General features: G+C 61.4%; 3 protein-coding genes across 7 annotated transcripts in view; 1 reads left to right on the forward strand and 2 right to left on the reverse strand.

The window, feature by feature from the left end:
• PSD (pleckstrin and Sec7 domain containing) overlaps nucleotides 1-8,819 on the forward strand; it is a 27,723-nt gene extending 18,904 nt beyond the window's left edge. The window contains exons 6-13 of the mRNA XM_042818232.1: nucleotides 87-308; nucleotides 3,882-3,925; nucleotides 4,796-4,974; nucleotides 5,526-5,596; nucleotides 5,735-5,892; nucleotides 6,183-6,327; nucleotides 6,742-6,885; nucleotides 7,210-8,819. Of these exons, the coding sequence (XP_042674166.1) occupies nucleotides 87-308; nucleotides 3,882-3,925; nucleotides 4,796-4,974; nucleotides 5,526-5,596; nucleotides 5,735-5,892; nucleotides 6,183-6,327; nucleotides 6,742-6,885; nucleotides 7,210-7,449 (1,203 nt within the window). The 3' untranslated portion in view covers nucleotides 7,450-8,819. The remainder of the gene's footprint in view (nucleotides 1-86; nucleotides 309-3,881; nucleotides 3,926-4,795; nucleotides 4,975-5,525; nucleotides 5,597-5,734; nucleotides 5,893-6,182; nucleotides 6,328-6,741; nucleotides 6,886-7,209) is intronic.
• On the reverse strand, nucleotides 8,702-16,975 carry NFKB2 (nuclear factor kappa B subunit 2). Of its 3 annotated transcripts, none has more exons than XM_042817768.1 (24): nucleotides 16,917-16,975; nucleotides 15,036-15,184; nucleotides 14,437-14,481; nucleotides 14,115-14,193; nucleotides 13,906-13,943; nucleotides 13,708-13,806; nucleotides 13,419-13,570; nucleotides 13,030-13,136; nucleotides 12,784-12,942; nucleotides 12,504-12,608; nucleotides 12,304-12,389; nucleotides 12,068-12,206; nucleotides 11,868-11,984; nucleotides 11,608-11,793; nucleotides 11,377-11,512; nucleotides 11,184-11,298; nucleotides 10,802-11,009; nucleotides 10,547-10,716; nucleotides 10,358-10,460; nucleotides 10,065-10,279; nucleotides 9,806-9,875; nucleotides 9,536-9,708; nucleotides 9,355-9,466; nucleotides 8,702-9,280 (listed from the first exon to the last, which is right to left on the reverse strand). In XM_042817768.1, exons 2-24 carry the CDS (start codon nucleotides 15,078-15,080, stop codon nucleotides 9,159-9,161), a joined length of 2,781 nt encoding a protein of 926 aa, XP_042673702.1. In that variant the 5' UTR covers nucleotides 15,081-15,184; nucleotides 16,917-16,975; the 3' UTR covers nucleotides 8,702-9,158. The 3 variants fall into 3 exon arrangements, with proteins under 3 accessions (XP_042673702.1, XP_042673701.1, XP_042673703.1); XM_042817767.1 differs by having other exon boundaries at nucleotides 13,906-13,946; XM_042817769.1 differs by lacking the exon at nucleotides 14,437-14,481 and having other exon boundaries at nucleotides 13,906-13,946.
• A 146-nt stretch (nucleotides 16,976-17,121) lies between these two features.
• On the reverse strand, nucleotides 17,122-21,533 carry TMEM150A (transmembrane protein 150A). 3 transcript variants are annotated; one of them, XM_042817786.1, is made up of 7 exons: nucleotides 21,441-21,533; nucleotides 20,418-20,465; nucleotides 19,447-19,518; nucleotides 19,258-19,325; nucleotides 18,980-19,107; nucleotides 18,440-18,617; nucleotides 17,122-17,912 (listed from the first exon to the last, which is right to left on the reverse strand). In XM_042817786.1, the coding sequence occupies exons 1-7, from the start codon at nucleotides 21,503-21,505 to the stop codon at nucleotides 17,689-17,691; spliced, it is 783 nt and encodes a 260-aa protein (XP_042673720.1). In that variant the 5' UTR covers nucleotides 21,506-21,533; the 3' UTR covers nucleotides 17,122-17,688. The 3 variants fall into 3 exon arrangements, with proteins under 3 accessions (XP_042673720.1, XP_042673719.1, XP_042673721.1); XM_042817785.1 differs by having other exon boundaries at nucleotides 17,122-17,918; XM_042817787.1 differs by lacking the exon at nucleotides 20,418-20,465 and having other exon boundaries at nucleotides 17,122-17,918.
• Nucleotides 21,534-24,827: the final 3,294 nt, after the last annotated feature.

The following is a 24,827-nucleotide window of genomic DNA, read 5'->3' on the forward strand; positions in this document are numbered from 1 at the left end:
AAAAAAAAAAAAAAAAAAAAAAAAAAAAAAAAAAAAAAAAAAGGGGCCCGGGCGGGCCGGGGCGGGCCGGGCGGGGGGGGGCCCCCCCCGCCGCCACCGGCACCGGCACCATGATCGGCGTCAACAGCATCAACAGCAGCGCGGGCCGCATGCGGTCCCGCTCCATGTGCTCCGTGCGCTACGGGCGCAACTATCGCGGCGTGGAGACCTTCTGCTACGGCTGGCCCCAGCGCTCCCGCACCCTGAAACCGGTGCTGTACACCGACCTGGTCGTCAGCCGGCTCCAGAGCCGCCGCAAGAAGAAGCCGGTAAGCGCCGGGCGGGCTGCGCGGCGCCGGGCTCCGCGGCAGCACGAGCGTGGACGGGAGCGGCGCGGCGCGGCTCTCCAGGCGCTGCGCTGCGGCGGGGCCGTGCCCGGTGCCCGCAGCCCCCGGGCTGCGTGACATTGCGGCGGGACATTGCGCGGCGGCGGGGTCGGAAACGTCGTGCGGGGAGGATCGGGGGCAGAGCCGCTGGGGGCTGCCCTCCCGCCCGACCAAGCGGCGCGGTGCGCGGTGCCGGGCGTTGCGGGCTGCGGCGCTGCGGTCCCGTTCTGAGCCGAGAGCAGGGGAGAAGGAGGGGCTCCGGTCGGGAAAAATGGGCTGCTGGCTGCTGGGAGCGCGCTCGCCGTCAGTTGGCGTCGGCTTCGGGGAGTCGGGCCGGTGTGCCGCCGTGCTCGGTGGGGAGAAGTGGCAGGGTTGGAGCTGGGCGCGCACCGCCGTGCCGGGCAGGACCGGAGTCGGCCATCGCGGCGGTCTGGGAGCAGCACGGGGTTGTGACGCACTCGGATGGAAACCGCGGCTGGAGGGGAGATGCTCCTTGGTGCGAGGGATCGAGAGGGGCGGGGGCACAGGGTGCCGCAGGTGGCCGTGCTGCTGAGCGTGGTCTGTGCCCGCGGGGCAGACGGCGGGATGATGAGGATCTGGTGCAGCACAGCCATACGCCCCCATGTGACCGTGCTGTGTGTACTGGGACAGCCGAGGCATCTGCGTGCCCGGAGCACCCAGCACAGCGTTGAAGTTGGGTGTAGGGAAAGGAACTTCGCTAAGAAAAAGTTGGGGAAAGCCACGATTGAGCTCTCGTAGTGAAATGCCCAAGAGAGGCAGAGTGCCTGCGAGAGGCCACTGTATGGCTGTGAGATCCCTTGTGCACAACATCTCACTGCTGTGCAGAACGTCACACCACTTCTCTGTTAGGGACACGCTGGGCTGCAACCCTCAGTGCAGTCCCATCTGTCCCAACACTGCATCCAGGGCCATCTGCTGCCCTACTCCCATGCCAGCACTGAATCTCCCCTGCTCTGCACTGCTCTGAGACAGAGGGATGAAGAAGAGGACTGTCTGTGCAGCCAAGCTATCCCTGTGCAAGGACGCTGCTCCAGTGCAGCCTGCACACCTCCAGACGCGTGCTGGAGCAGTACCTGGGCACATCCTGCCAGCCCTTTTGGGAGGTCACTGAAGGAAGATGTGCTGGTTCCATTGGCAGTCCCACTGGAGCAGTACATCCCTGGGTCTCCCTGGTGTTGTGCATATCTAAAACAGGGCTTGCTGCCTTACCCTGCGTTCTGCAGCAGTGAGCTCATAACCTTGTGATGGTAACAAAAAGACAGCTGCTTTGGGTCAGCCAGTTCCCCACCAGCCCCCTGCTTTCTCCTGGACAGTGCTCACAAATTCAGCTATGCCATAAAGTGCCATCATTTGCCTCCTTGGAAATGAACCCATAGAGCAAAGATGGCCAGGAGAGAGGGACCTGCAGTGATAAGCCGCAGTGCTGTGGTCTGTGCTGACAGCCGTGGGGAGCTGGGCTGCAGAGCCCACTCTGCCCCATCAGAGGGATCCTGCATCACAGGGTCTGGGACTTAGTATGGACAAGCAGCGGGAACAGAGAGCAGCAACAGGCAGTGTGGTGCAAAGCATCCTCAGCTCAGAGCTGGGCCAGACTTGTCCCCTCCAGGCATGACGCTGCTGCCTGCTGGGGGTGGCGGTGAGCAGGCAGAGCCCCAACAGAGTCCCAGTGCAGGATTGCAGTGCAGGCTTTGTGCTGTCTTCTGCTCACCTCACAGTTGTGTGTTTCCCTGGTGCAGGAGCACTGGAAGCCTATGGCCCAGTGTCTGAGGCTGCTCAACAGCTCCTGCCCACATCAGACTCATGGGATGCTTCTGGTGCTTGTAGTGGGACTGTGGGAGCCTTCTGAAGCCAGCAGTCAGGTTGTCTTTTGAAGTGTTCCTATGTAGTCCCAGAGCCCGTGTTTTTGTAGTGCTGCCCCAATGTGCTGCTCACCAGCACCATGCAGATATTGCTCTTTCGGAACTGCTCCCCAAGTGTGTTCTCACCGGCTTGGCTCCACTTCTCTGTGCCTTTTTTTCTATTATTTTTGTTTCTGTTGTTCTTAGTCCTTCTCAGCTGCTTTCCATCTTGCTCCCCATGACAATTCTGTATTGCCCACATTGCTCCTCAGAAGCCTGCTTCCATCTCCTGCCTGTCCCCTGCTCTTCCCAGGGCAGCACAAACAGCTGGGTACAGCCCACTCTGGGGCACTGGGGCTGTGCCTCTCCTGAGGGTTGCTGGCTTCCCAGGAGCAGCCACCCCTGCCTTTTGCCTGCATACAGGGAGGTCCTCTCATCTTCTGCAAAACAAGCTGGTGCTGGGCCAGTGCTTCCCCGAGCAGAGCACATGTGATAATCCCAGTCCCTCTTCCGCTCTGGCCACTGCACATCTCGGGATGATGGATTTGCCTTCCCCAGATGCTGCTGGGTCTGTTGGCAGGGTCCCTGCGAGCCTGCAGTTGTACTTTATCAGCCACCAGCAAGCTTTCTCCCCAGCAGTCTCCAGCCAAGAGATGGATGTTGGCAGCTGCCTGAACAGTCTGTGCACAACTCAATTATCTTCCTCTGAGGATGATGCCTTCCAGACCCGTCCTGTTCCTTGATCTGGAGTGCTGAGTGAACACTGCTGGGAACACTCTCCAGAACCTCTTGTGCTATAGGGCTGGGCTGAGCGCCTGTGGCTTGCACCCAGCTGGGACCGGACAGGCGCTTGGGAACGCAGCCCCAGACCCATCTGCAAACGGACTTTTTTTTCACAGCTGAAACACAGGCACGGGCCCTGCCTTGCTGAACACAGCAAGAGTCAGAGAGTGTGGAGGCCCTGGGAAGAGGGGGTGGGCAGTCTGCAGCACCCTGGGGTAGGTGCTTTTCATCTTTTCTCAGAGAGCCACCAGATCTCTGCAGTGCTCCTGAATAGGAGTGCTGGGGGCTGCAGATCCCACATGGAGCAGATGCCAGATCTTGTTGAGTTACTGAAATGTAACTGTGCTCCTGGGGTCTGTGGGTGCCCACAAGTGCAAGAGGACAAACAGAGTTGGGTGGCTGCTGCCTGCTGTAGGGATGCAGGAGTTCTGCAGGCCTTAGCAAAGGCTGATGTCCTGCAGAGCTGCCCCAATCCAAATGTTCTCTGTCCTGGGCCTGAAGGCTCTCCATTTGGCCAGCCCAGTTCACCCTGTGGCCGCAGCTCTTTGACAGCCTGGATGTGTTTGGCAAAACTCGTGCTGCTCACTCTCTGCCACTGCCCTGGGCAGACACAGGAGGAGGAAAGCGCAGGGGTGGCAGCCTGGGCCGTGCCCCAGCACGGAGCCCTGACTATGCCCTGGCTGGGAGTCCTGTGGTGCTCAGACATCATCTGTAAGCCTTAGTATGTGCAGAAAGGGGGCCTGGCTGTCAGCACCAGTGCCAGAAAGGAAGGGCTGTGTGCAGGATGGGCTGCCCCAGCATTGCCTTTACCTCCAGTTGCTCCTCCGTCCCCAGAGCAGCTCCCCTGACTCAAACCCCGCTCCTCTCTCCACAGGCACTGTATGGCTCCATCAAGAACGAGAAGCTGCAGTGGGCCATGTAAGCATCCCATGGGGGGACTGGCTGCGTAGGCCTGGCACGTGCTGGGGTCACCCTGACGACATGGCAGCCCTATTCACCCTGGCCCCGGAGCATCCATCTCGCTGCCCAGGGCCTGTATAGGGGGGTAGGGATGGAGGTGCCCAGGGAGCTGCAGTGGGTGCCAGCCCTCTGCCCCAGCACGGCACCACGATGGGGTCCCAAGAGCAGCTCCCGCAGCCGTGGCTGTGCCGAGCCCTGCTGAGCGCCCAGGCAGCGGTGCCTGGATGCCCGCACCTTCGCCTACAGCTGCCATCTCCAGCAGCAGGAGCGGCAGCACCCGCGCTGCGGGGATTAATCAGCCCGGCGGTTCCGCCAGCGCTGAGCCAATGCGCTCGGGCTGCTGCCATGGAGACGCCGGCAGATGCTGAGGGGTTTAATTAGCAGCGAACGGTTACGAGGGAGGGGGGAGGCCGCAGCTCCGGGCTCCCATAGCTCCGTGCTGGGGCGGGGGAGGGAAGCAATGCAGCCCGGAGGGCGAGGGGATATCGTTGACAGGGAGGGTGTGAGCGAGGTGTGCTGCCCTGCAGGGTGTGCTGAGAGGTGTGAAGCACTGCTCATCAGCCAGTCCAGCAGATGTCCACAAAGACTGCTCACTCCTGAGGACAGGTGCCCCCAGCCAGGAGCAGTGACAGAGCCCCTGTGGCTCATCCCGGCAGCAGCACAACTGCCAGTCTCAGCGGGCAAGGGCACAAAGGCTGGGCTGGGCTGTGGGATCCTCTTCAGTGACAGCAAACTGCTCGGCCTGGCCTGGGAGGCTTGATGTTTGCTGTCCCCGGCAAGGTCATAGACACTCTACGTCCTTGTCCTAACCAAATCTGTACCTGGCAGAGACGAGGAGGAGCTGAGGAAGTCCCTTTCAGAGCTGGCTGATCCCAAACCTAAGTCCATCAAACGCATCAGCAGCTGCAGTAACCCCTTCCTGGACTTCTCCCAGGACTCCAGCATCGCCACCTACAAGCACGGACTGTTAGTGCGCAAGATCCATGCTGATCCCGACTGCAAGAAAAGTAGGTGTCTAGGGAGGGGGGCACTGGAGAGCTGCAGGAACCCTGAGAGTGGGAGAAGGGCAGGGGTCACCCTATGTGGTCTGCACATAGCATCAAGCCTGCCTGCAGCATCAGCTCTTCTCCACGTGCATCAGGCCGCAGTGGGCAATTTACTCCCAGGTTGGGGGCTGAAGGTCTCTCCCTACCTGCAGTGCTGGGAGAGCTGGGGGTGCATGCTGAGGCATCCCACAGTGCTGCAAGCATGCTGCAGGTTCTGCGCTGCCAGGCACGTTCTCCATTTCCACTGCGAAATCCTCCCTAAGCCCCGGCTGCCTAATGCCACCTTGATCCGATCAGGCGCTGCCAGCGTTACCTGGCGTGTGGCAGCGTTCTGTCCCCATCCCCAGGCACGTAGGCCCCCCCCTGCAGCCCCATCTGCCAGCCACGTGCCCAGCATGGGCTCAGGTGCACGGGGACGGTGCAGGCGTGCTGCACTTCCCCAGGGTGGGGTCACGTGTAGCTTGGCACGGTTCATGGCAGGGTGATCCATGGGCTGCTCTCCTCTCCCGCAGCCCCCCGAGGGAAGCGCGGCTGGAAGCCTTTCCACGCCATCCTGAAAGGGATGATTCTCTATCTGCAGAAGGTGAGGAGCGCTGTGGTCACCTGGGGTGCAGGCTGGGGCCCTGCCCCCGGGGCTCAGCTGGAGGCCAGCCTCCACAGTGGTGCTGGGTTGTGGTGGGAGCAGCCCTTGGCCGGCTCTGAAGCACCCAGTGCCCTGCAGGAGGAATACAAGCCAGGGAAGGCGCTGGCAGAAGAGGAGCTGAAGAACGCCATTAGCATCCACCACTCGCTTGCCACACGGGCATCAGACTACAGCAAGAGGCCCAATGTCTTCTACCTCAGGACAGCTGACTGGAGGGTCTTTCTCTTCCAAGCACAGTGAGTCCCACAGTGGGGCTTGGCGGGGTGAGCTATGTTCATTGCTGGTGGTAGTGAGTGGGATGAGCTAAATTCCACATCCTCGCCCTTTCTAGAAGGGAGAGGAGCTGACGCTGTTCCTAGGTATTGCCCAGCTCCTCTCCTCTCTGCACCAGTGGGCCTGAGGCCATGCACTGCTGGAGCAGAGCTGGGGCCAGCTGTGAGCACTGGGTGGCTCTGCAGAGCAGGGCCTTGGTGTGCCAAGACTGGTGGGGAGAGCATGCAGTGCCACGCTTGCCCTTTCTCCCCAGGAACTCCGAGCAGATGCACTCGTGGATCACACGCATCAACGTGGTGGCAGCCATGTTCTCTGCACCCCCCTTCCCTGCTGCCATCGGCTCCCAGAAGAAGTTCAGCCGCCCGCTGCTCCCCAGCTCCTGCACCCGGCTGTCCCAGGTGGGCCGGGAGTGAGGGGCTGTGCTGGGAGAGGTACAGGGTGAGAGGCGGTGCCAGGGCATGGAGGCACACGTGGCCACCTACCCACACCCATGAGGGGGACCTGCGTCACGGCAGGACCTTGACAGGAGCCCGGGCAGGGGATTAGCTGGCTCTCGCTAGTGCCACCGCAGTTATTCATAGAGCAGAAAGGATTTTAAAAAAACAGCCTAGTTTTTAGAGGGGATTAATTTCTCTCTAAGACGGCAGCCAGCCCACCAAGAGCAGGAGACCTTCCCAAAGGGCCTGTGCTTTGGCCAGCAGTGTTTAGAACACTGCGAGTGGCAGTTGAGCTCCTGCTGTAGCCAGGAGGGGAGAACCATGCCAGCATTGGAGTGAGGGCAGTGGGGTGCTGACAGTGTCACCTGTCCCCAGGATGAGCAAGTGAAGAGCCACGAGTCCAAGTTCAAGACGATGTCAGCAGAGCTACTGGAGCACCGCTCCTCTCTGCCGGATAAGAAGGTGAAGGGCAAGGAGTACGAGGAGCTGAAGCAGAAGGAGGAGTACCTGGAGTTTGAGGTGAGCAGGGCAGACCTTTGTATCCTGTGCCGACTCTGGGCCACCATCAGGTCATGGGGACCTCTCCTACCTCTTCGGCCGAATTGCATCTGGTTCCTCTGGCACTGCTGCAATGCTTTGCTCGGACTGCAGCTCCCCAGCATGAGTAAGGGGCTCCCAGGGGTGGGGCTGGACGATCTATGCCGTGGCTTGCTGTGCCTCTGGTGGAAGCAGGCACTGCACCTCCAGGCTGTGCTGGAGGGCCAAGAAGCATTCTGCGGGCTGCAGGCTGAAGAGGCAGTGCCCTGCTACCCTACTGCTCTCTGTGCTGTGCTCTGTCCCCAGAAATCCCGCTACGGCACCTACGCCATGCTGCTGCGGGCCAAGCTGAAGGCTGGCTCTGAGGACCTGGCGGCGTTTGAATCCACGCTCTTTGACGCAGCAGGCGGTGAGGATGATGGCCTGAAAAAATCCCGCTCCAGCCCCTCGCTGAACGCCGAGCCCTCCAGCACAGGCACCAAGGTGAAGCGCAACATCTCAGAGCGTGCCAGCCGCCAGCCCCCCGGCCACCCCCAGAAATCATAAGCCAGGGGCATCAGCCGCCTGCGCTGCAGCTCCGATCCTGCCCAAGGGCGCTGGGTGGGTGCCACATACCTGCTGGGACCCTGCATGAGTCCATCCTCTGGGGGCACACGTCACTGTGGGGACAGCCATACTCAGCCACCAACAGCAGTCCAGTGGCCCCTGGGCCAGAGACAGATGTAGGGCAGGACCAAGGGGCTGCAGGTCGGAGCTGCCCCACAGACTCATTCCTGCTCCCCTTGTTCTGTGCTTGGCTGCAGGCTCCCCTCCAGCTCCCCACCCCCGGGAGGGGCAGGGACTGACACCCCCTGACTGGGCTACTTTCCTTGGTGTAAAACTGCAGCGCAGCCGCCAGCTGCTTTCCTCAAGCTCCTTTATGCCATGTGGAATGGAGCCATCCCTGGCCCCCAACTCCAAGGGCTGGGGGAACCCAGGTCCCCCTCCCCACTGCCCCCATGCCTCTTGCTTTCTTACAACTTTTGGACGGTTTTTGTGATACAGTTTTGCACTTTTTAGTACCAGATTGAGCTGACCACCAGGGAGTTTTTTGGGGGGCTAATTTTGATGCTTTTTGAGAACTATTTAAAAACAAACAAAACAACAAACAGAAAAACAGTGCACCAAACTCAGCCACATCCTGTAGACCGTGCACTTCTAGGGGGGAAATGTTTTTACATGGACTCAAAGGAGGACGCAGAACCCCCCCAGACAGTGAGCTGAGCATCACTGGTGTGCTGTGAGCCCCCACCCTGCACCAGCAGCCCTCCTGCAGAGCCCTGAGCTGAGCAGCATTGCCTACATGCTGGCTCTTTGCGAATGTGGGCACAGCTCTGCAGTCTGGACGTGGCCCTGGGCCCTGCCTGGATGTGCACTGGGCAGAGGTGGGTATGGGGTGGGGGATGGAGAGAAGGGGGCTTTCCTTCCAGTGCCACTTCTCCAAAGCATCACAAGGGCCTTGGAGGATGCAAAGCTGAGTGCCGCTCCAATAAGAAGAGGAGGAGCAGAGGCTGGAGAGCCTTCTCTTTGGCTGCAGGCTCTCGGTTCCCAGGCATACCCACAGGGTGAGCATGGCCGGGAGGACGCTTGGAGCAAACACTGGTGCTCACGTAGCCGCAGGAGCACTGGAGGCAGATGGCAGGCACTGGGGCTGGAGAAGGGCTGGGGGCTGCTGCCGCTCCTGGTGCGTGGGACCTCGCCAGTTTCAGCACTATGCGAATGTGTCAAACTTTTTATTCTGCTCTTTTGAGTCTATTGCAAAAAAAAAAAAAAAAAAAAAAAGAAGAAAAAAGAAAAAAATAATTCCACCCTTGCCCCAAGTGGCTCAGGGGGAGAAAAACCTTTGTACAGCTTCTTCTGTCGGTTACTGAAGTAAAACTTGCTCTTCAGTTCTTGGTGCGTTGTGGTTTTTCCCCAGGCAGCCCAGAAGCGGTACTGGGGACAGCACAGGCACTTGGGGCGATGCTGAGGGGGCATGGGCTGCCTGCTCTCCCTGTGTCTCTAGGGGCGGGGCAGACACAGAGGGCTGAGGCTAATGGAAACTGTGTCCCTTTTATTCACCAGGCGTGGGACCATTAAATAAGAGCAGAGTGGGGCTTGGCACGCTGTGTCCCAGCCCTCAGCAGCAGGGCAGCCGGGCTGCAGTGCAGCCCCCAGTCCAGAAGGCACTTGTGTGGGAGAGGCAGGGTGGGGGGCAGCGTGGCCCCCCCGGCCCCTCAGTGCACCTGCTGCTGCTGACTGTGGGGCAGCTCGCCCTCTGGCACTGGCCTCGGCTTCAGGGCGGCCGCCTGCTCCTCCTCCACCGACTCGCTCCCATAGGCACTGTCTTCCTTGACCTCTGCAAGGCAAACCCAGGGCCATCAGCTGGAAGGGCTGAGGGCAGTGGGGCCCTCCCATCCCCCAGTTCCACACCTGTGCTCTGCAGCTTCTCCAGCGGCTCAGGTTTGCGCAGCATTCTGACAGCCCCGTGCAGCCCCATGGAGTCCAGCGCCTCCAGCAGCCCCCCAAGGTTGCCCCCGGCCAGCTGCAGGGAGAACATGGTGAGCAGAGGACACATAGAGGGGACAGCACAGGAACAGGGCCTGGCACCGACCTCATAGCTGCGCAGCAGGCTGACGCTGGGTGAAGGGGTGTCCTTGTAGGTCTCCACCAGGCTGCAGAGCCCCAGCCTCTTAGCCAGCTCCATCCAGTCTGACCCGCTGCTGTCCTGGTTCAGCAGCTGCTCCAGCCCCTGAAGCGCATCACCATCCAGAGACAGCACATTCCCTGTGGGGACACGTACCCCTGTCACACACCATCTGTCCCTGTTGCCGTGGGGGCAGAGAGTTGCCGGCCCTGCTGTGCATGCAGCAGGGCTGCTCACCTGGCCGGGGGGCGGTGGGCAGCTCAGTATCAGGGCATAGCTGGGAGGCCTGCAGCAAGATGTCCCGCACCTGCAGGGCACATGAAGGGATGTGAGCACTGCCCCAAGCGCCACTCAACACTCCCCAGCACCCCACAGGGCCTGCAACATGGAGGGGCACCAGGATGGTGCCAGCCCTGGCAGAGCTCCTGGCTTGGCTTTGCCCCCACACCTCCTGAAGATCCCACCCCACAGCCCCTACCTGTGCATCTCCACATACCTTCTGGCTCCGGGTCAGGTCCAGAGCTGTGTGGCAGCGGCGCTGCCGAGGCCCTGTCTCCCCCTGCTCCTCCTCAGGGGTGGGATGGGGGCTTGGGGCTGGCTCCCCCAGCTCCATTGCCTGCTCCTGCTCCTCAGGGTCGCCGTCCGTGTCACTGCTGGCCTCTGATGAGGAGGGGCTGATGGGCTCGTCGTTCTCACGCTGCACATCTGCCCCTGTCAGAAGGTCTGGGCTGAGCCCCGAGGGCAGGGGTTGCTTGAGGCACCCAGCAGCAGGGCAGGGCTGCAGCTTACCTGCTTTGAGCAGCAGTTTGGTGAGGGTTGGGGAGCCCAGGCCGGCAGCCAGGTGCAGGGGGGTGTTACCAGCAAAGGTCCGGCTGTTGACATTTGCTCCCAGCTGCAAAAAAAGTGTGAGGCCATAAGGAGCGGGCCCTGCCTCCACCTCCGCCCCCACCCCGTGGAGAGGAACCAGCTCCTACCTACCTTCTTCACCAGGTGCGTGGCCATGTTGAGGTTCTCCATCTCCACAGCCAGGTGCAGTGGGGTCCTGCCGCCCTGCCTCTCCACGCCGTTCACATCCGCGCCCTTCCTGACCAGCAGGTCCAAGCAGGCTGGGCTCTTCGCCTTGACAGCCAGGTGTACGGGCAGGAGACCTGTGGCAGTGGCACCAGCTCAGCACCCTGCTGTGGCACCAGGGCCCTTCTCCAGCGTGGCCCCTTCCCTTCCCACTCCGCTCACCATGGAAGTTGGGCAAGCACAGCAGGTAGGGGGTGGCAGAGCCCAGGTGGGCCAGCAGCGTCCGCAGCATCTCCTCATCACCTGTCTGCAGTGCCAGGTGCAGCAGGGAGTTGCCGTAGCGGTCCAGCAGGGTGGGGTTGGCGTGGGCCTGCAGCAGGAGCTGCACCACCTGCGGCTGCTTGGTGATGACTGCCAGGTGCAGCGGTGTCTGTGGGACAGAGGCATCATCACAGCAACAAGCCTGTCCCAGCACAGCCCTGACTCCTCATGCATGGCATCGGGATGGGGCAGCTGCAGCCCCAGGTCTGGACTCAGGAGCAAGGCTCCCCCCACCCCAGCCCTTCTCTGTGACAATGTGACAGTGCTGACCAGGAACGCATACCTGCTGCAGATTGTTGGTGATGTTAATGATCTGCTGGCTAGGGATGCTGACCACCACCTCAATTAGCTGCTTGATTACAGCCGTCTGCTCATGGATGATGGCGAGGTGCAAGGGCCTGCAGAAGAGGACAGCCCTCACATCAGCTCCATGGCCACAGGTCTCCCCCCAGTTGCTCCCTGCTCCAAGCACTCACGTGTCCCCATTCTCATCTTGTGAGGCTACCAGGTGTCTCTGCACAGCCAGCAGCATGCGGGGGTCGGCAGTAACTGAGTAGTCCAGCAGGGCATGGGCGTTGCGGTGTGCCAGCAGCCACAGGTGGCACAGGTGGGCTGCAGGGCAAGGCAGGACATCAGCCCCAGAGGGCTCTGGGTCCCACACCCCTGCTGGCCCCCCTGGGTACAGCCTCCAGCCCGAACCCTCATACCATGCCGCTGCAGCTCCCTGCAGTAGTTGCTTTCTGTAGGCACCTCTCTGTCACCTCTATCTCCACTCTCGTTGGGGGCCTTCATCTGCACGCCACCCTGGTACCCTCCCCCTACAGGGTGCGGGCTGGAGGAGTAGAGGTTGTTGTATCCCAGTCCGGATGAATAAGGGAAGCTGAGGTTACCACCTGTGGAGCAAAGGCCAGGTCAGGGCCAGGTCAGGCCAGGCTGGCAGCACAGGGTGCAGGATGTTCCCACTCACCTCCTCCTGCTCCAAAGCCCCCAGCACCGCCGGCACCCCCCATGTGTGAGCCCCCGCCGAAGTGCTGAGGAAACTGAGGCAGCACCTTCTTGCGCTTCCGCTCCACCTCCTCTTTATCTGCAGGGAGAGACGGGGAGGGGGGTGAGGGGCAGGGGAGCAGCCCAGCCACAGGGCCGGGAGCCCCGTCCCACAGCACTCACCCTCCACCACGGGGTAATAGGTGAATTGCTTGGAGTCGCTGACGTCCCCCCCACGCTTCCGCTTCAGTTGCAGGAACACGGTGACAGGACGGTCAATTTTGGGCTTGTGGTAGGGGGGCGTGCGGAAAACGATGGCGTACTGCGGACAGGAGGACAGCGCTGGGCCCTGCTCTGGCCTGCAACCTGACATGGGCCTGCCCACCCCACAGGCACCCACTCGCGCCATCCCCCTGCACCTGCTTGTGTACGTCCGTGGGGGAGAAGTCCCCAAAGGCCTGCCAGCCATTCTCGTCGTCCTCGTAGAACCGCACCTCAATGTCATCTGGGGAGGAAAGGGACTCTGGGCACCGCCTGCCCTGCTGCCTGGCTGCAGGGACACAGCCACGGGGCTCACGTCTCACGGCTGCAGCCCGCGTCGAGAGCTGCAGCCTTTTACCTTTCTGCACCTTGTCGCAAAGCAGGTAGACCTCGTCCCCACCCCGCACCGAGCCCGCAGTCTTGTCCATCCGCGAGATCTTGAGATTGGAAGCACCAGGGGACTCTGTGGGGCCAGGAAGTGTCAGGAGCCCCGCAGAGCACTAGGAGCCCAGGGAGGCCAAAACGGAGCCACTCACATGCTCGGTTAACACCCAGCTGGGAGCAGCACACCCAGAGCACCGTAACCCCATGCAGGGCGGCCCCCCCCCATGTCCCCGCCACAGCAGCCCCATGCTCACTGCTGTCATGGATGGGGTCAGAGATGACGGGCTGCAGTGCTAGAGTGAAGTTTCCACTGCTGTCACGGAGGTAAGCGGTGAAGCGCAGCCGCACGATACTCAGGTCCATCACCTTCTTCAGCTCCTTGGCCTCCAGCTCGATCTCACGCAGCTCAGCTTCTGCAGGGGGGGTACCGTCAGACACTCTGTGCCCAGCAGCTGCCCCACGCTGTATGGCCCCACCACCCCAACCCACACCGCCCTCACCTGTCAGCAACCCGTTTGTGTTGCGCGTCTTCTGCTTCTTCAGCTTCTCCTTCATGATCTCCATCATGTTCTTCTTGGTGACATGGAGCACTCCCAGGTTGCTGAACCTGCCCAGGAGAGCCCACAGTCAGCACAGAGCCAAGCAGCAGCAGATAGTGGCATGGCACGGGGGGCAGTGGTGCACAGCCACGGAGAGAGAGGAGCCCAGAAGAGAGGACCCCAACAGCCACAGTGGGGACTTGCAGGGCTGGAGGGGATGTAAATGGAAGCCGGTTGGGCGAGCACAGGGGTTGCATTTATGGGACCTACAGGGAACTCTGCGCGCAGCAAGAGAGCGCACGCAGCTCCCGCCCCACTCCCGCAGATCTCAGAAAACGCCCCACACGCACTGTGCCGTCATGTCTTTGGGCCCCACGACAGCGACGCAGTTGCCGGCCTCGGTGCACTGCTTGCCCACCAGGCTGTGCGCATGCACACGCGGAGGGTCGCTGTGTGTCACCAGGTCCACCTCGATGCGCGCTATCCCTTCGTAGTTGCAGATCTGCGGGGAGGAGGGAGCTGAGGCACAAAGTCGGACCTGGGGCTCCTTAGATCCTTGGCTCACGTACTCCCTCTCCCTCCTCCGAGCATCATCCCAACCCATGTGCGCTCCCAGGGCCACAGCAGCACAGCACTCACCTTGACGGTAGGATAGGTCTTGTGCCCCTTCTCGCTGGAGGCTCCCGGCAGCCCCCCGTGCGAAGGGCCCTCGCAGCCATACCGAAATCGAAAGCCCCGCTGCAGAAAGCAAAGTGGAGCTCAGCCTGACGGCAGCACTGAGAATGTGCCCTGTGGCGGTGACAGCTCCGCCTGCTCTCCCCCGTGTGCCATCCTTACCTGCTTTGGCTGCTCAATGATCACCAGGTAGGGGCCGACTGCTGGAGGGCAAAGAGGAGAGGTGCTGGTGAAGCCCAGCAGACAGGGTGCAGCGGGGTCAGGTGGCACAGCCCCACTCTTGAGCGCAGGGCTTGGCTCCCAGCCAGCCCACATTGGGGACAGCGGAACATGGGGCCGCTGCGAGCCACGCAAGGGGACGCAGCCCTTACCTGTCTCCATCAAGGGCTCTTTCTGCTCCACCATGTGGGAGCCAAAGCTGAAGTCGTCGTAGTCAATCCCATCCAGGCACTGGGAGGGGAGAGCAGCATGAGCTGCAGGGCTGAGCCCCCTGGCCAGGAGCAGACCCCCACGTACCTCTCCACCTCTCAGGGACGAGGGGCAGCAGGCACAGAAAGCCCACCTCGTCCCCGGGGTCTGCCGCTGACCCCAACCCGAGCAGAGAGACAGACGAGCAGACAGACAGGCAACCAGACGACACGCATACACCCAAGCAGACAGACAGCACCCCGCGGGACCCCCGGCCGCACTCACGGGCTGGAAGTGCTCGTCCATGTCGCTGCGGGGCCGGCCGCCGGCCTGCGGGAAGAACGGGCGCTGAGCGGGGCCGGCGGCGGCAGGAAGGCACGCCGCTCCGGAAAGTCCCTAGAAACCCCGCGGAGCCGGGAAATGACGGCCCCGCGCGTCACCGCCCCGCCCCACCCCGCCGGCTCGGCACGGCCCCGCGGCAACCAGCGGCGGGAGGGAGGCGCGGGGCGGGGGCGGCGCGGGGCTTCGGACGCGGGGCGAGCCGCTTCCATCCCTCCCGAAACACCCGGGGAGTTTTGGGCCCGGAGCGGGAGGATCGCAATCAGTCAGCGGCGGGGCCCCGCGGGGGCAGCCCCGGGAGGACTGGAAATCCCGGCGGCACCTCCGGTGCACGGCCTCGCACCCGGGGGGACGCTCCGCCCGCGGCTCACGGCGCAGCCCCGCGGCGCGTCCCGGGCAGGGCAAGGAGCGGCCGTCCCGCCGCCGCGCCGGTTCCGCGTAAGGGCGGCCCTCCGTCTTCCCCTTCGAGGGGCCGCGGGCAGCGTCTGCCGCCCGCGTTCCCGTCCCTCCTTCCCGCTCTCCCAGAGCCCGCATCCCCGGCTCACCGTGCCGGAGGCGGCCGGCCGCAGCAGCCCGTCCAGCCCCAGCATCGCCGCGTCAGGGTTTGCCGCAGGGAATCGCCACGGAGCTCGGGTAGAGGGCAAGGTCAGGGCAGCGCGGGTTGAGCTCGCTTCCTCCACATCCCTTCTCTTCGCTGAGCAAGGAAGGAAAAAAATATATATATCTGAGTCTGCCGTGCCCTCATACCATGATTTTCTGAATCAGTGGCCGCTGCAGGTCCTGCTTGGGGGATTTTGGGTGTGTGGGAGACAGGGGAAGGAAGGGGATTGTTCAGCTCGTGCGTGACTCATGTTCTTCGGAACCTGAAAAGCGCTTCTTCCAGGAGATTCTCCAGCTCCTTGGGCCCCTAGGGGCTGCCCTGTGCCCCTGCCTGCAGGTGCAGCCAGGGCAGTGTCTGAGCCTAGGTGTGGGGCCGGAGGACCTTCCTCGGGCTGTTCCCAGAGCCCAAGAGCACAGCACGTTCTTGGCCCTGCACTGGTGGGGAGCACTGCATCTGCTTGGGATCCAGTCCCTGCACCCCCAGCCCCCAGAGCTGTTGGCATGGATGTCATAGGAAGGGAAGAATATATCTGCACCACAGCATAGTGGGACAGCCCCTCACTCTGCCCAATGAGCCCTTGGGAAGGGCCCACTGTGTCCTTCACAAGCAGCAGCTCCCCCTTCTCTATCCCTTCCTGAGGGGTTTTCACAGCTTCCTCAGCACTGCCCTTGTTGCAGCACACAGCATAACAAGGGTACATCACAGGGTAGCATCTGCCCTCTGGCCAGCCCACACCTTGCTCCAGAGCTTTCCCTTCCCTGTGTCCATGTATCAGGGGAAGCTGGAACACCTGTCTTATAAGCAGGGCCAGGGACAGCTTTGTTTCCTTGTTCCTGGAAGCCACACGACTCAGCCCCGCTCTCAGGCCAGGGGCTGTCTTCCTCACCAAGTAGCAGCCCTAAACCAGCAAGGAGGCCCCAATCCCCCCCTGCACAGCCCCAGGGGAGCCCACTTCCCTCCTGCCCTGTATCTTCAGGCCTTCTAACAGATCAGGTGCTAGAGCCTGCCACTGCCACTCGTGCAGCCACGCTCTCGTGCCCACAGCCTCCTGAACGTGACCGATCAATGCAGGTGCTGTTCTCTTCCCTCCTGTAACAGCTGCTGAGCTGGTTCCCTGCAGGCAGGAGGATAGCTCCATGTCCGTCAGTCTGTCTGCCAACAAGATGTGCAGCAGCCCCAGGGAGCTGCTCCAGGAGCACAGGATGCAGCAGGAGCACTCCGACCCACGCTGGCATACAGGCATCGTGCTGCAGCCCCCCCCCCCTGGGCTGCTCCTCTGCCATTTTGCACCCCAGGAACCTGCCAAAGCCGTGAATCACAGCCTTAAATTCCCAACCTCGTGCGTTCTGCACAACTCCAGGCTCTGTTCTGTCGCGGCTATGGGCATCGATGGCCACCAGACTCCCAGCCCACTGCCCACTTCTAGCACGGATCCACTGAGGGCAATCCTCCCATCACAGCTGACTTCGTTTGGGCAAACCCTGGCCACGCTCCGATCAGCTACATCTCTCCTGTTGCCGTGTGCCCGCACAGCCCCCAGAAGCCCCTCTCGTTCCCTGTCTCCATCCCGGTCCCCGCATCACCCACATCACCACTACAGCATCGGCCTCAGGGCAGCTTTAGGGCAGCCCTGCAGGGCCCTTCCCCGCGCAGCTGCACCCACCGAGCTCAACAAGGAAACACACGACCTTCCCCCGGGCAGGGTCGAATGCCAGCTCCGAACCCCCAGCCTCAACCCCGCTCCCCGCGGTACGGCACGGCACGGGAGCAGCGGAGCCCTGCGAGAACCGGCGGCACCCCCCCCACCCGCGACCCCGCCGCTCACCTCCGAACCGCCGCTCACCGCCGGCCCCGCGCGGCCGTCGCTGCCCCGGGAAAGTCCCGGCCCGGCCCGGCCCCGCCTCCCCGGGCTTCCAGGCCCGCCCCGCTCGCAGGGACACGGGGACACGGGGCGGGGCGGGGGGCAGTCGGCCGATGGGGGCCTGCGCGGCTGCAGTTTGTTTTGTTACGGCTCGTGCACGCTTGGTAACTGTGTTTTGTTGTTTTTTTTTTAATATATTATATATAAAAATCCTCTTTGAACTACACATACCGGTGGGTTCTAGGCCGATTGTGAGCTGGTCGGAAAGCACGACCTGATCAACGCGCACAGCAGCAGCAACCACCCCTCTCAAGGGACAGGGAAAACTATGTAGTATGTGTATATATACATATATATATACATATACGTAGCTCTATGTCCACACACACCCACTCAGCGCCCTCCCACGAGCCCCGGGAACAGCAGGGGCCACACAAGACTTGCACACCCTGGCCAGACCCCAAGAAGCTGTTGCCCTGCAAGGCCTCCCATGATGGCTGATAAGGAGCGTGGAATGTATAGAGACATCCCAGGGAAGCCAACGGCCAGAGCCTGGGCAGAGGGATCCTGATTGTGTCTGGCAGCCGAGAAGAGGCAGGCCCAGCTCTTGGGGACTGGGGAACTGGGGCTGCAACCCCAGGTGGGAGGGCAGGTACAGAGCACCACGTGCACACGCACGCACACACACACACTGCACCCAGAGGCACTAGATAGGGAGATGCTCGTGGCACGGAGCTCAAAGCATGGGCAGCCCCTCTGCGCCAGGCAGGCTGTCCTCCCCTTTGTGGCTCTTGGGGGCCCGGCTTGCCTTCAGCAGCACCAGAAAGGTGTCTGTGGAGATGGCCCCAAATTCAAAAGTGAAGGTGCCATAGAAGACTAGGACATCAATGATGAACACCCACTCGCACAGGGCAGCCACATGCTGCAGCACGAAGCTCTCCTGGATGAAGAACACACCACCCAAGGTTGTGCTGGTCAAGGAAACCACGGCCATATCCTAGATACCCACAGAGGACAGCACCCTCTGCACAATCGCACCACCCCAAAACCTCAAAAGGTCCCCGTGCTCTTCTTCTCCTCCAGCCCCTGTGCCTTGTGCTGCTCCCCAACCCACTCCCAGCCCCTGCACAGCCACAGCCACATAGCACTTCCCCTCGCACAGGGCCCTGCCTGCAGGTGGTCTGAAGCCCCAGTGTGGACCAAGGGCTGTGCCCTGCCTGCAGGCTGCTGTGGTTTTCCTACGCTGGGCACCTGCACAAAGTGCTTCTGTGCTCCTCTTGTGTCAGCCTAAGCTTTGCCAGGGCACCGCTATAGCTAATTCAGACTGTGAACTGCCAAGGGCTCAAAATACCTGTTAATAAAAACAGCTGGTTCCTGGCTCCTCCCAGCACACGGCTGGAGCCCTGCCAGGCTGCCATATCCCCAGACCACACGGCATCAGTCTGGAGCCTGTCTCTGCCCAGATCACAGGGCCTGGAGAAGGATACTGAAGACGAGGGTGACAAAAGCCATGGCTGTGAGGATGCTGCGCAGGTGGCCGGTCCAGTAGTGCCCGCGGGTCTTGGCCGCACGGTATGTGAGGACGGATTGCAGGAAGACGAACAGCATGCTGGTGGGAAAGGCCACCCCTGCCCCAATGTAGTGCAGCACCTTGGCGTGATCCACCTGCAGGCATGGAATACGTAGTATCAGCTGGGGATGACCGGGACAGCACTGAGGTGTGCTCGCAGCACCACCTCCTGACCCTGCCCAGCAGACAGCAGCAGACTGTGGTCTCGACATTTGCTTCCTGAGATAAGGAGCACAGCCCAGAGCCACAGCAAGGAGCAACCCCAGTGCCCAGAGAAGGACACGACCCAGAGCTGAGCAAAGGAGCAAGCAGACAGAATGGAACGACCCCATCTCCCATGTCATCCGCCGCCACAACCCCCTGCAGCAGCTGGACACAACCAGGCCTGCTCGCCTCCCCCCCATGCTCCCTGTCCCACCTCAGCCCTGCCTGACCCTTTTCCACCCCGCAGCCTTACCTGGAAGTTGCCCACCATTGTGAGCCCAGCAGCACAGATCCAGCCGGCAGCCAGCCCCAGGGTATTGAGAAGCGATGGCCCAACGTGCTCCAGGACATGGGCGTACCTAAGCAGCCCCACCAGGATCACTGTGGGACAGAGACAGCACCTGTCTGCACCAATGCAGACCCTGATGCCAGCAGGCCCCGATGCCCGACTGCCCCCTTCCCCACCACAGTGGGCACCCCACAGATTGGCACCACACAGAGCCCACTCCCAGCCTGGTGCCACACACTCACCCATGAAGGAGCCCAGGCTGCAGATGAGGCTGAAGAAGCAGCTCTCAGGAGGCAGGGTGCCACACTTGCTGCGGGGACAAGACAGGGCAGCCCTCAGCAGCGTAACCAGGCTGCAAGGTCCTCCTGGGACCTGCTCAAGGATGATCCCGAGCCCCCGGCCAGCCCTCTCCAGGCCCCTGCTGCCCTCACCTGACCAGTGGGATGTGATCCAGAGTGCAGCAGGAGCCGGGGCTGTCCAGGCCGCACGACTGGTTGTAGTTCCTGCAGAGAGCAATGGATGGGCTGGGGAGCCAAAGGTCCCACGAGAGGAGCCCCACCAGGGTCGCCCCGGTGCCCCCACCACACAGCCGCAGAGCCCACGGCACCCGCCTGCAGCCAAAGCAGCTCAGCCAGCACACGGTTAAACAGGATGGAGGTTTGGGAAGGGCTGGGCCGGTCCCGCTGTGTGTTTTCTGTCTCCTCATTTACTGGTGGCTTTGTTTTCCAACCGCAAGCCCGAGTGAGGCGTGGAGCCTCAAGGCCTGCCCTTGTGGTGCTGTTTGGTTTGGGAGCTTTTCATTTTTTTTTTAAGGCAAGCAGCCTGAAGTTCGGAAGCATTATTCATCATTAACGTCTGTTTATGCCACAGAGACAAACACATTCTTCCCAAGACAGAGTAAGCCATCAGACAGGAAACGGCAGCAGTTATTTTTTTTTCCCTCCTTCAAGCTCTCTAGTGAGAATTAACTCAGGTTTTCTGGGTAGATTTGGGTTGGCACAGCAAGCTGACAGGTCCCTTTCCAGTGCACATCCCCAGCCCAGGCACAGCCGGGTGCACTCTGCAGCCCCACCGGCACCACAGGTTGACCTCCAGCAAGCAGGGCTCAGCCTCCAAGTGGAGACACACGGCCCTCTGCAACTCCCCGGCCGCTCGTTTTACACTTTTTCCATGCTTAGTGTTTTGTCCCCACACACAGGGCAGCAAAGCCGGGCCACCGTGCAGTGGGGGCTGGCTGCAGCCCTGCTTGGCTGCCCTCAAGGCTCAGCAGCGTGGTGCTCAACCTTGCAAGCGGTGCATCCCCGTGTGGTTCCACACTCAACCCCCAGGGGTAAAGCAGGTGATGTCTGGAGGGGACCTCTGGTCCCCTCGTGTTACTGGGGCCCTGCCGCCCCGACCTTACCAGTTGTGCACAGGGCAGATGTGGTTGTTGGAGAGTGCCATGGCATACCTATGGAAAATGAGAGCGGAGTCACGGCTATGAACCTGGGCACTGCTCCGGGGCTGCCTGCAGGGCACTGCACACTGCCTTCCCCTGGCTGCCCTGAGTAGGAACCGTGCCCCTGTAAGCGGCCGAGCCCAGCTATGTGCCAGAGGTCCCCGCTGGGCCGGGCCCTGTCAGCGCCCCGACCCTGCCTTCTGCTGGGGTCCTGCGCAGCCAAGGCTGCTCCCATGGCTGCTCTGGTGGCCCGTCCCCTCCCCGCCGCCCGCACTCCCTCTGCCACGGGCTCGGGGCAGTCTGGAGAAGCGGCCCGGTGCCGTTAGGGCCCCACGTGCAGATCAGCTTCGCTCAGCTCCTCACCGCGGCGTTGGATAAACGCAGGTACAGCACGAAGAAGCAGCAGCAGGCAGGTGGGGGACGAGGTGGGCTCGCCACAGCAGACAGCCTTGCGGCAGCGCGAGGGGGGCATGAGCAGGGGGAGCCCCACCGGCACTGCCCGTGTCTAGCACCTTGCTCGTCACCGTGTGCCACCTCGGGCACAGGTCGGCCCAGCCCACCGCCAACCCCGCGCAGCTCACACCGCTGCAGCCGCTGGGACAGACGGGTCGGGTTAAGGGAAGGCACGGGTGAGAGGAGCCCCGCGGAGCCCTGGGTGCCACGTAACAGGGGAGCAAGCAGCGGGACACTGCGCGGGGCAGCCCTCACCTGGGGAAAGCCCTCGTCCGGTGCCAGCGGCACCGCACTACTGGCCCCGGAGATCGGGGCAGCCGGGGTGACGGCCGCCAACCCGGGCCGAGTCGGAGCAGGCGGGCCGGCAGCGGTGACAGCCCGTGCCCCGTACGAGCGACGAAACCCGCGTGCTCTCCCGCCCTGAGCACCCCGGCTCCGGGCGGGCACCGGGGCGGGCGGGACTCCGCAGCTCCCGAACCGGAGTCACGGACGGGCGTTGCGGGGGTGCGGCGGGAGCAGCCGCGGGGTACTCACACGATCCACATGCCGGTGATCGTGAAGGCGGGTAGCATGACGGGCAGGATGGCCCAGGCGGGCATGGCGGGGCCAGGCACGCCCCGCGGGCCGGGGCCGAGCGCCGGGGTCTCGTGCTGCCGGGCCGCCGACGGGCCGCGCTCCCCATGGGCAGCGCCCGCCTCGGGGCCGGGGCCGGGAGGAGCGAGGTCGGCACCGCCGCTCCGCGCCGGGACGGGACTGCCCAGCTCCGCCCCGCAGGGTCCCACTCGGCGGCAGAGCCCGCCCCGGCCGGCGGGCAGCGCGGAGCGGCGCTCGCCCGGCCCGACCCCGGGCGCCACGTGGCGGCAGCGCCGCCGGCCAGCGAGCGGCGGGGCACGGAGCGGGGCGGCGGGCACAGAGCGGGTGCGCACGGAGCCCTCCCCTCCAGAGCGATGCTTCGTACCTCCGATACCACCCCCCTACGGCAGGCGCAGCTCCCCGCGCAGAGCTTGTGCACCGCGGAGCAGCAGGGCCGGGAGGACGTCTCTCACTTCCCTCCTCTTCCCTGTGCATTGGCATATGCGGGAACAGGGCTCAGGGCAGGCCGGCCGCTGATCTCGCCCCCTGCCAGCTGTGTAACACATACCACAGTCTCCTGCCCTGACCCTTCCTGAGGGCTGACTGCAGCCCCTCAGTCCCACCGCACAGCAAAGTTTCTGTTTTTCTTAACTGGTGGACTTGCACACAGAAGAGGAAGCACAGCGGCCCTGGCTGTTCAGCCGAGTCGTGCCATGGCAGCAGCAGCCACATTTCCTGCTTGCACCCCATCCCAGCACACCCTCCTGCTGCCCCAGGCGTGTGGCTGCAGGCCCCCAGCCTTCCTGTTGCCAGTGGGTGTGCGGGCCCTGGCAGGGCCCAGCAGCACCACGCTGCAGGCGAGGAGCAGCGGGAAGCAGGCTGTGCCATGCCCTACCTGTGCCCCCACCTCGCTCCAGCAGAGGTTATGCAACACAGGGTGCTGCGCTGCACACTGGGCCCAGCTGCTCAGGAAGACCTTCCCAAAAATCTGAACTGCAGTCCACATGGAGCTCCTCAAAGGTCTGTGCTCACTCCATGATTTTGAGCGCAGCATCTCACCAAGCTTTCACCGTGGGGCGCAATCCTCCGCCACTCCATTACTGGGCCGCACTCCCCCCCCACTGCCGTCCTTGCTGCCCGCCTCAGCCCTCTGCATGGCGGCGGCAGCAGAACAATGCCACCCACTGTGGGGACGCTGGGCAGCGCTGCAGCTGCTGTGGCCTCTAGCAGCTCCGCGGGGCTGGGATTGTTCCTGGACAATGGGGATGGGCAGCGCAAAGCCAAGCTGGCTGCTCTGCACGCACAGGTGGTATGGAGCAGTGGGGACTGCAGTTTCAGGAAGCATCTGGCTTGAACAAGAGCAGATTTTCCAAGGGAGCTCAGCAGCCGGCAGCTCCAGGAGCGAGGCGCACCTCACTGACCTCGTACCAGCACAGCAGAGCTGCCTAGCACACTTGCTGCTTGGCCGTTATTGTTATTTCCACAGTGCATCTGATTAAAAGCTGCAGCGCTTCAGAGTCTGCACTTGAAGTTTCAGTGCCAAATTTATGTTTTGCAGCCACAGCTTATCTTTTAAATGGGGCTTTTTTTCATTAGAAAGCTTCACAGTAAGCTGTCCTATTGACATATGCTGATCGCTGACATTTATGCCTGCTCCATTTCAGCTGCAGAAGTTCTTGGTGTATGTACATTGGAACGGCAAGAGGCAAGCAAACCCCAACTGCTGTGATGTCTGTCCAGCATCCTCTGGAACAACAGTGAGTCAGACCCGTAAAAATGAGAAAGAAGTCCAAGTCTGAAGAAGTGTACGCTGGGACAAACCCCAGGGCCAGCGCCAGGACCTCCCCTCCTCCCCAGCAGCTGCTGGCCCCATGCTGTCCCAGGGCTTTGGTCACAGAGGGTTCAAGGCAGCTCGGTCACTAGATGGTCTCAAGCACACACTAACCTGCCAGCTTGTTCCTCTTCTCCTTCAGCTCACACTAGAACAAGCAATTTCTCTGGTTGTTTCTTTCCGTAACACACAAAATCCTCCTTATCACAAAATCCAAACAACACTGAAATGAATCTATTTTTCTGTCCGTTGCTATCTGCAGTTTAGCAAAGACTGTCTAAAGCATAATTTTGTCTTTCTATCCTACATTCTTTACATTCCAGTCCCATTTCCTGCAGTTTCCCTCTGCTAGCTTTTGCTTTGCACCACAATTGTCTGAATTAAAATGTAGCAAATACAGAGCGTGTTTGCAAACAGTTTGAAACACAGCGTCCCCAAAACAACTATCGTCAGGCAGCAGGAAGTGCTGGGCTTTGCCACGACGTGACAGCACATCAAGCAGTCCAAGGGCTGGCCAAGTGTCCAGGGATCAGAGGGCAGCAGTGCTCACACAAAGGCACTTTGGAATTGAGTAATGGTTTACAAAGAGTTAATCATCTAAAGGTTTCAGCAGGCAGCTTAGAAAAACAGAGCTGTAAATCGAAGTCAAGGCTTGAAAGTACAGGGCAGATAGGTTATAGAAGCACCATGGGCAGGCAGTGCAAGAATTCAAATACATGAAGGAAAATATCTGAGGGCAGGAAGGACCATAACTTTAGAAGCAGTGGAGGCTGAAGAAGGTTAACTAGATGAAAATACCTCAGAAATGGTGGAATGGGGAAAAGAACCAGGATTTATGAACGGGACTTTCCTAGCTTGCGTGTCACACTTCCATTATGCAATATTTAGACCTTTGCCCATGAAATTTAAACAAATTCCAACTTCTTAAAACTCGTTATCAAGCTTGTAAGTCTTCTGGAATTCTCCGAGAACAGAAGGCACTGATGCCTTGCACAGCTCTAAAGGCACTGTGTGGATCTTGCTACAACACAAAGCAGAAAGCACCATGAGGGAAGCAACTGTGGTTGCCCACATCCATGCAAGGACTAGCTCTGGAAGACTCCAGGATCTCCTGCTGACCCAGAGTCCTGTCCGTGCAAATGAGGAGTTCTTCCGCAACAGACAGAAAGGCAGGCAGACGCGTCACAGAGGGGGCTGTATGCCGAGATGTTGCAGGGCACCTGCTCTTCAGCCCTTGCCTTCTTCCTTCAGTCCTGGCTGTGTGGCACTAATCTTACAGCTCCTTTTTAACTATGCTGGAACCTTTTCTACTTAGCCTCTGCATGGCTTGTCTTCACTGCAGCCTGCAGAGGAACCAACCAGCTGTTAGAACAAGTTCATCCATGCTCCCCCTCACTTTGTTAGAGAGTGCCGAGCCACTGGGTTGGTGGAAAGGTGTAGCACCCTTGATAATTCAACTCCACTCAAAGCTCTGGGCCAAAAAATTACAACAGAAAAGGTTTGCAACACTAGAGCAC

This window comes from Centrocercus urophasianus, unplaced genomic scaffold (genome assembly GCF_019232065.1).
Source record: "Centrocercus urophasianus isolate 14NV4802_14NV808 unplaced genomic scaffold, USGS_Curo_1.0 seq_17, whole genome shotgun sequence".
In the NCBI taxonomy this organism is placed as follows: domain Eukaryota; kingdom Metazoa; phylum Chordata; class Aves; order Galliformes; family Phasianidae; genus Centrocercus; species Centrocercus urophasianus.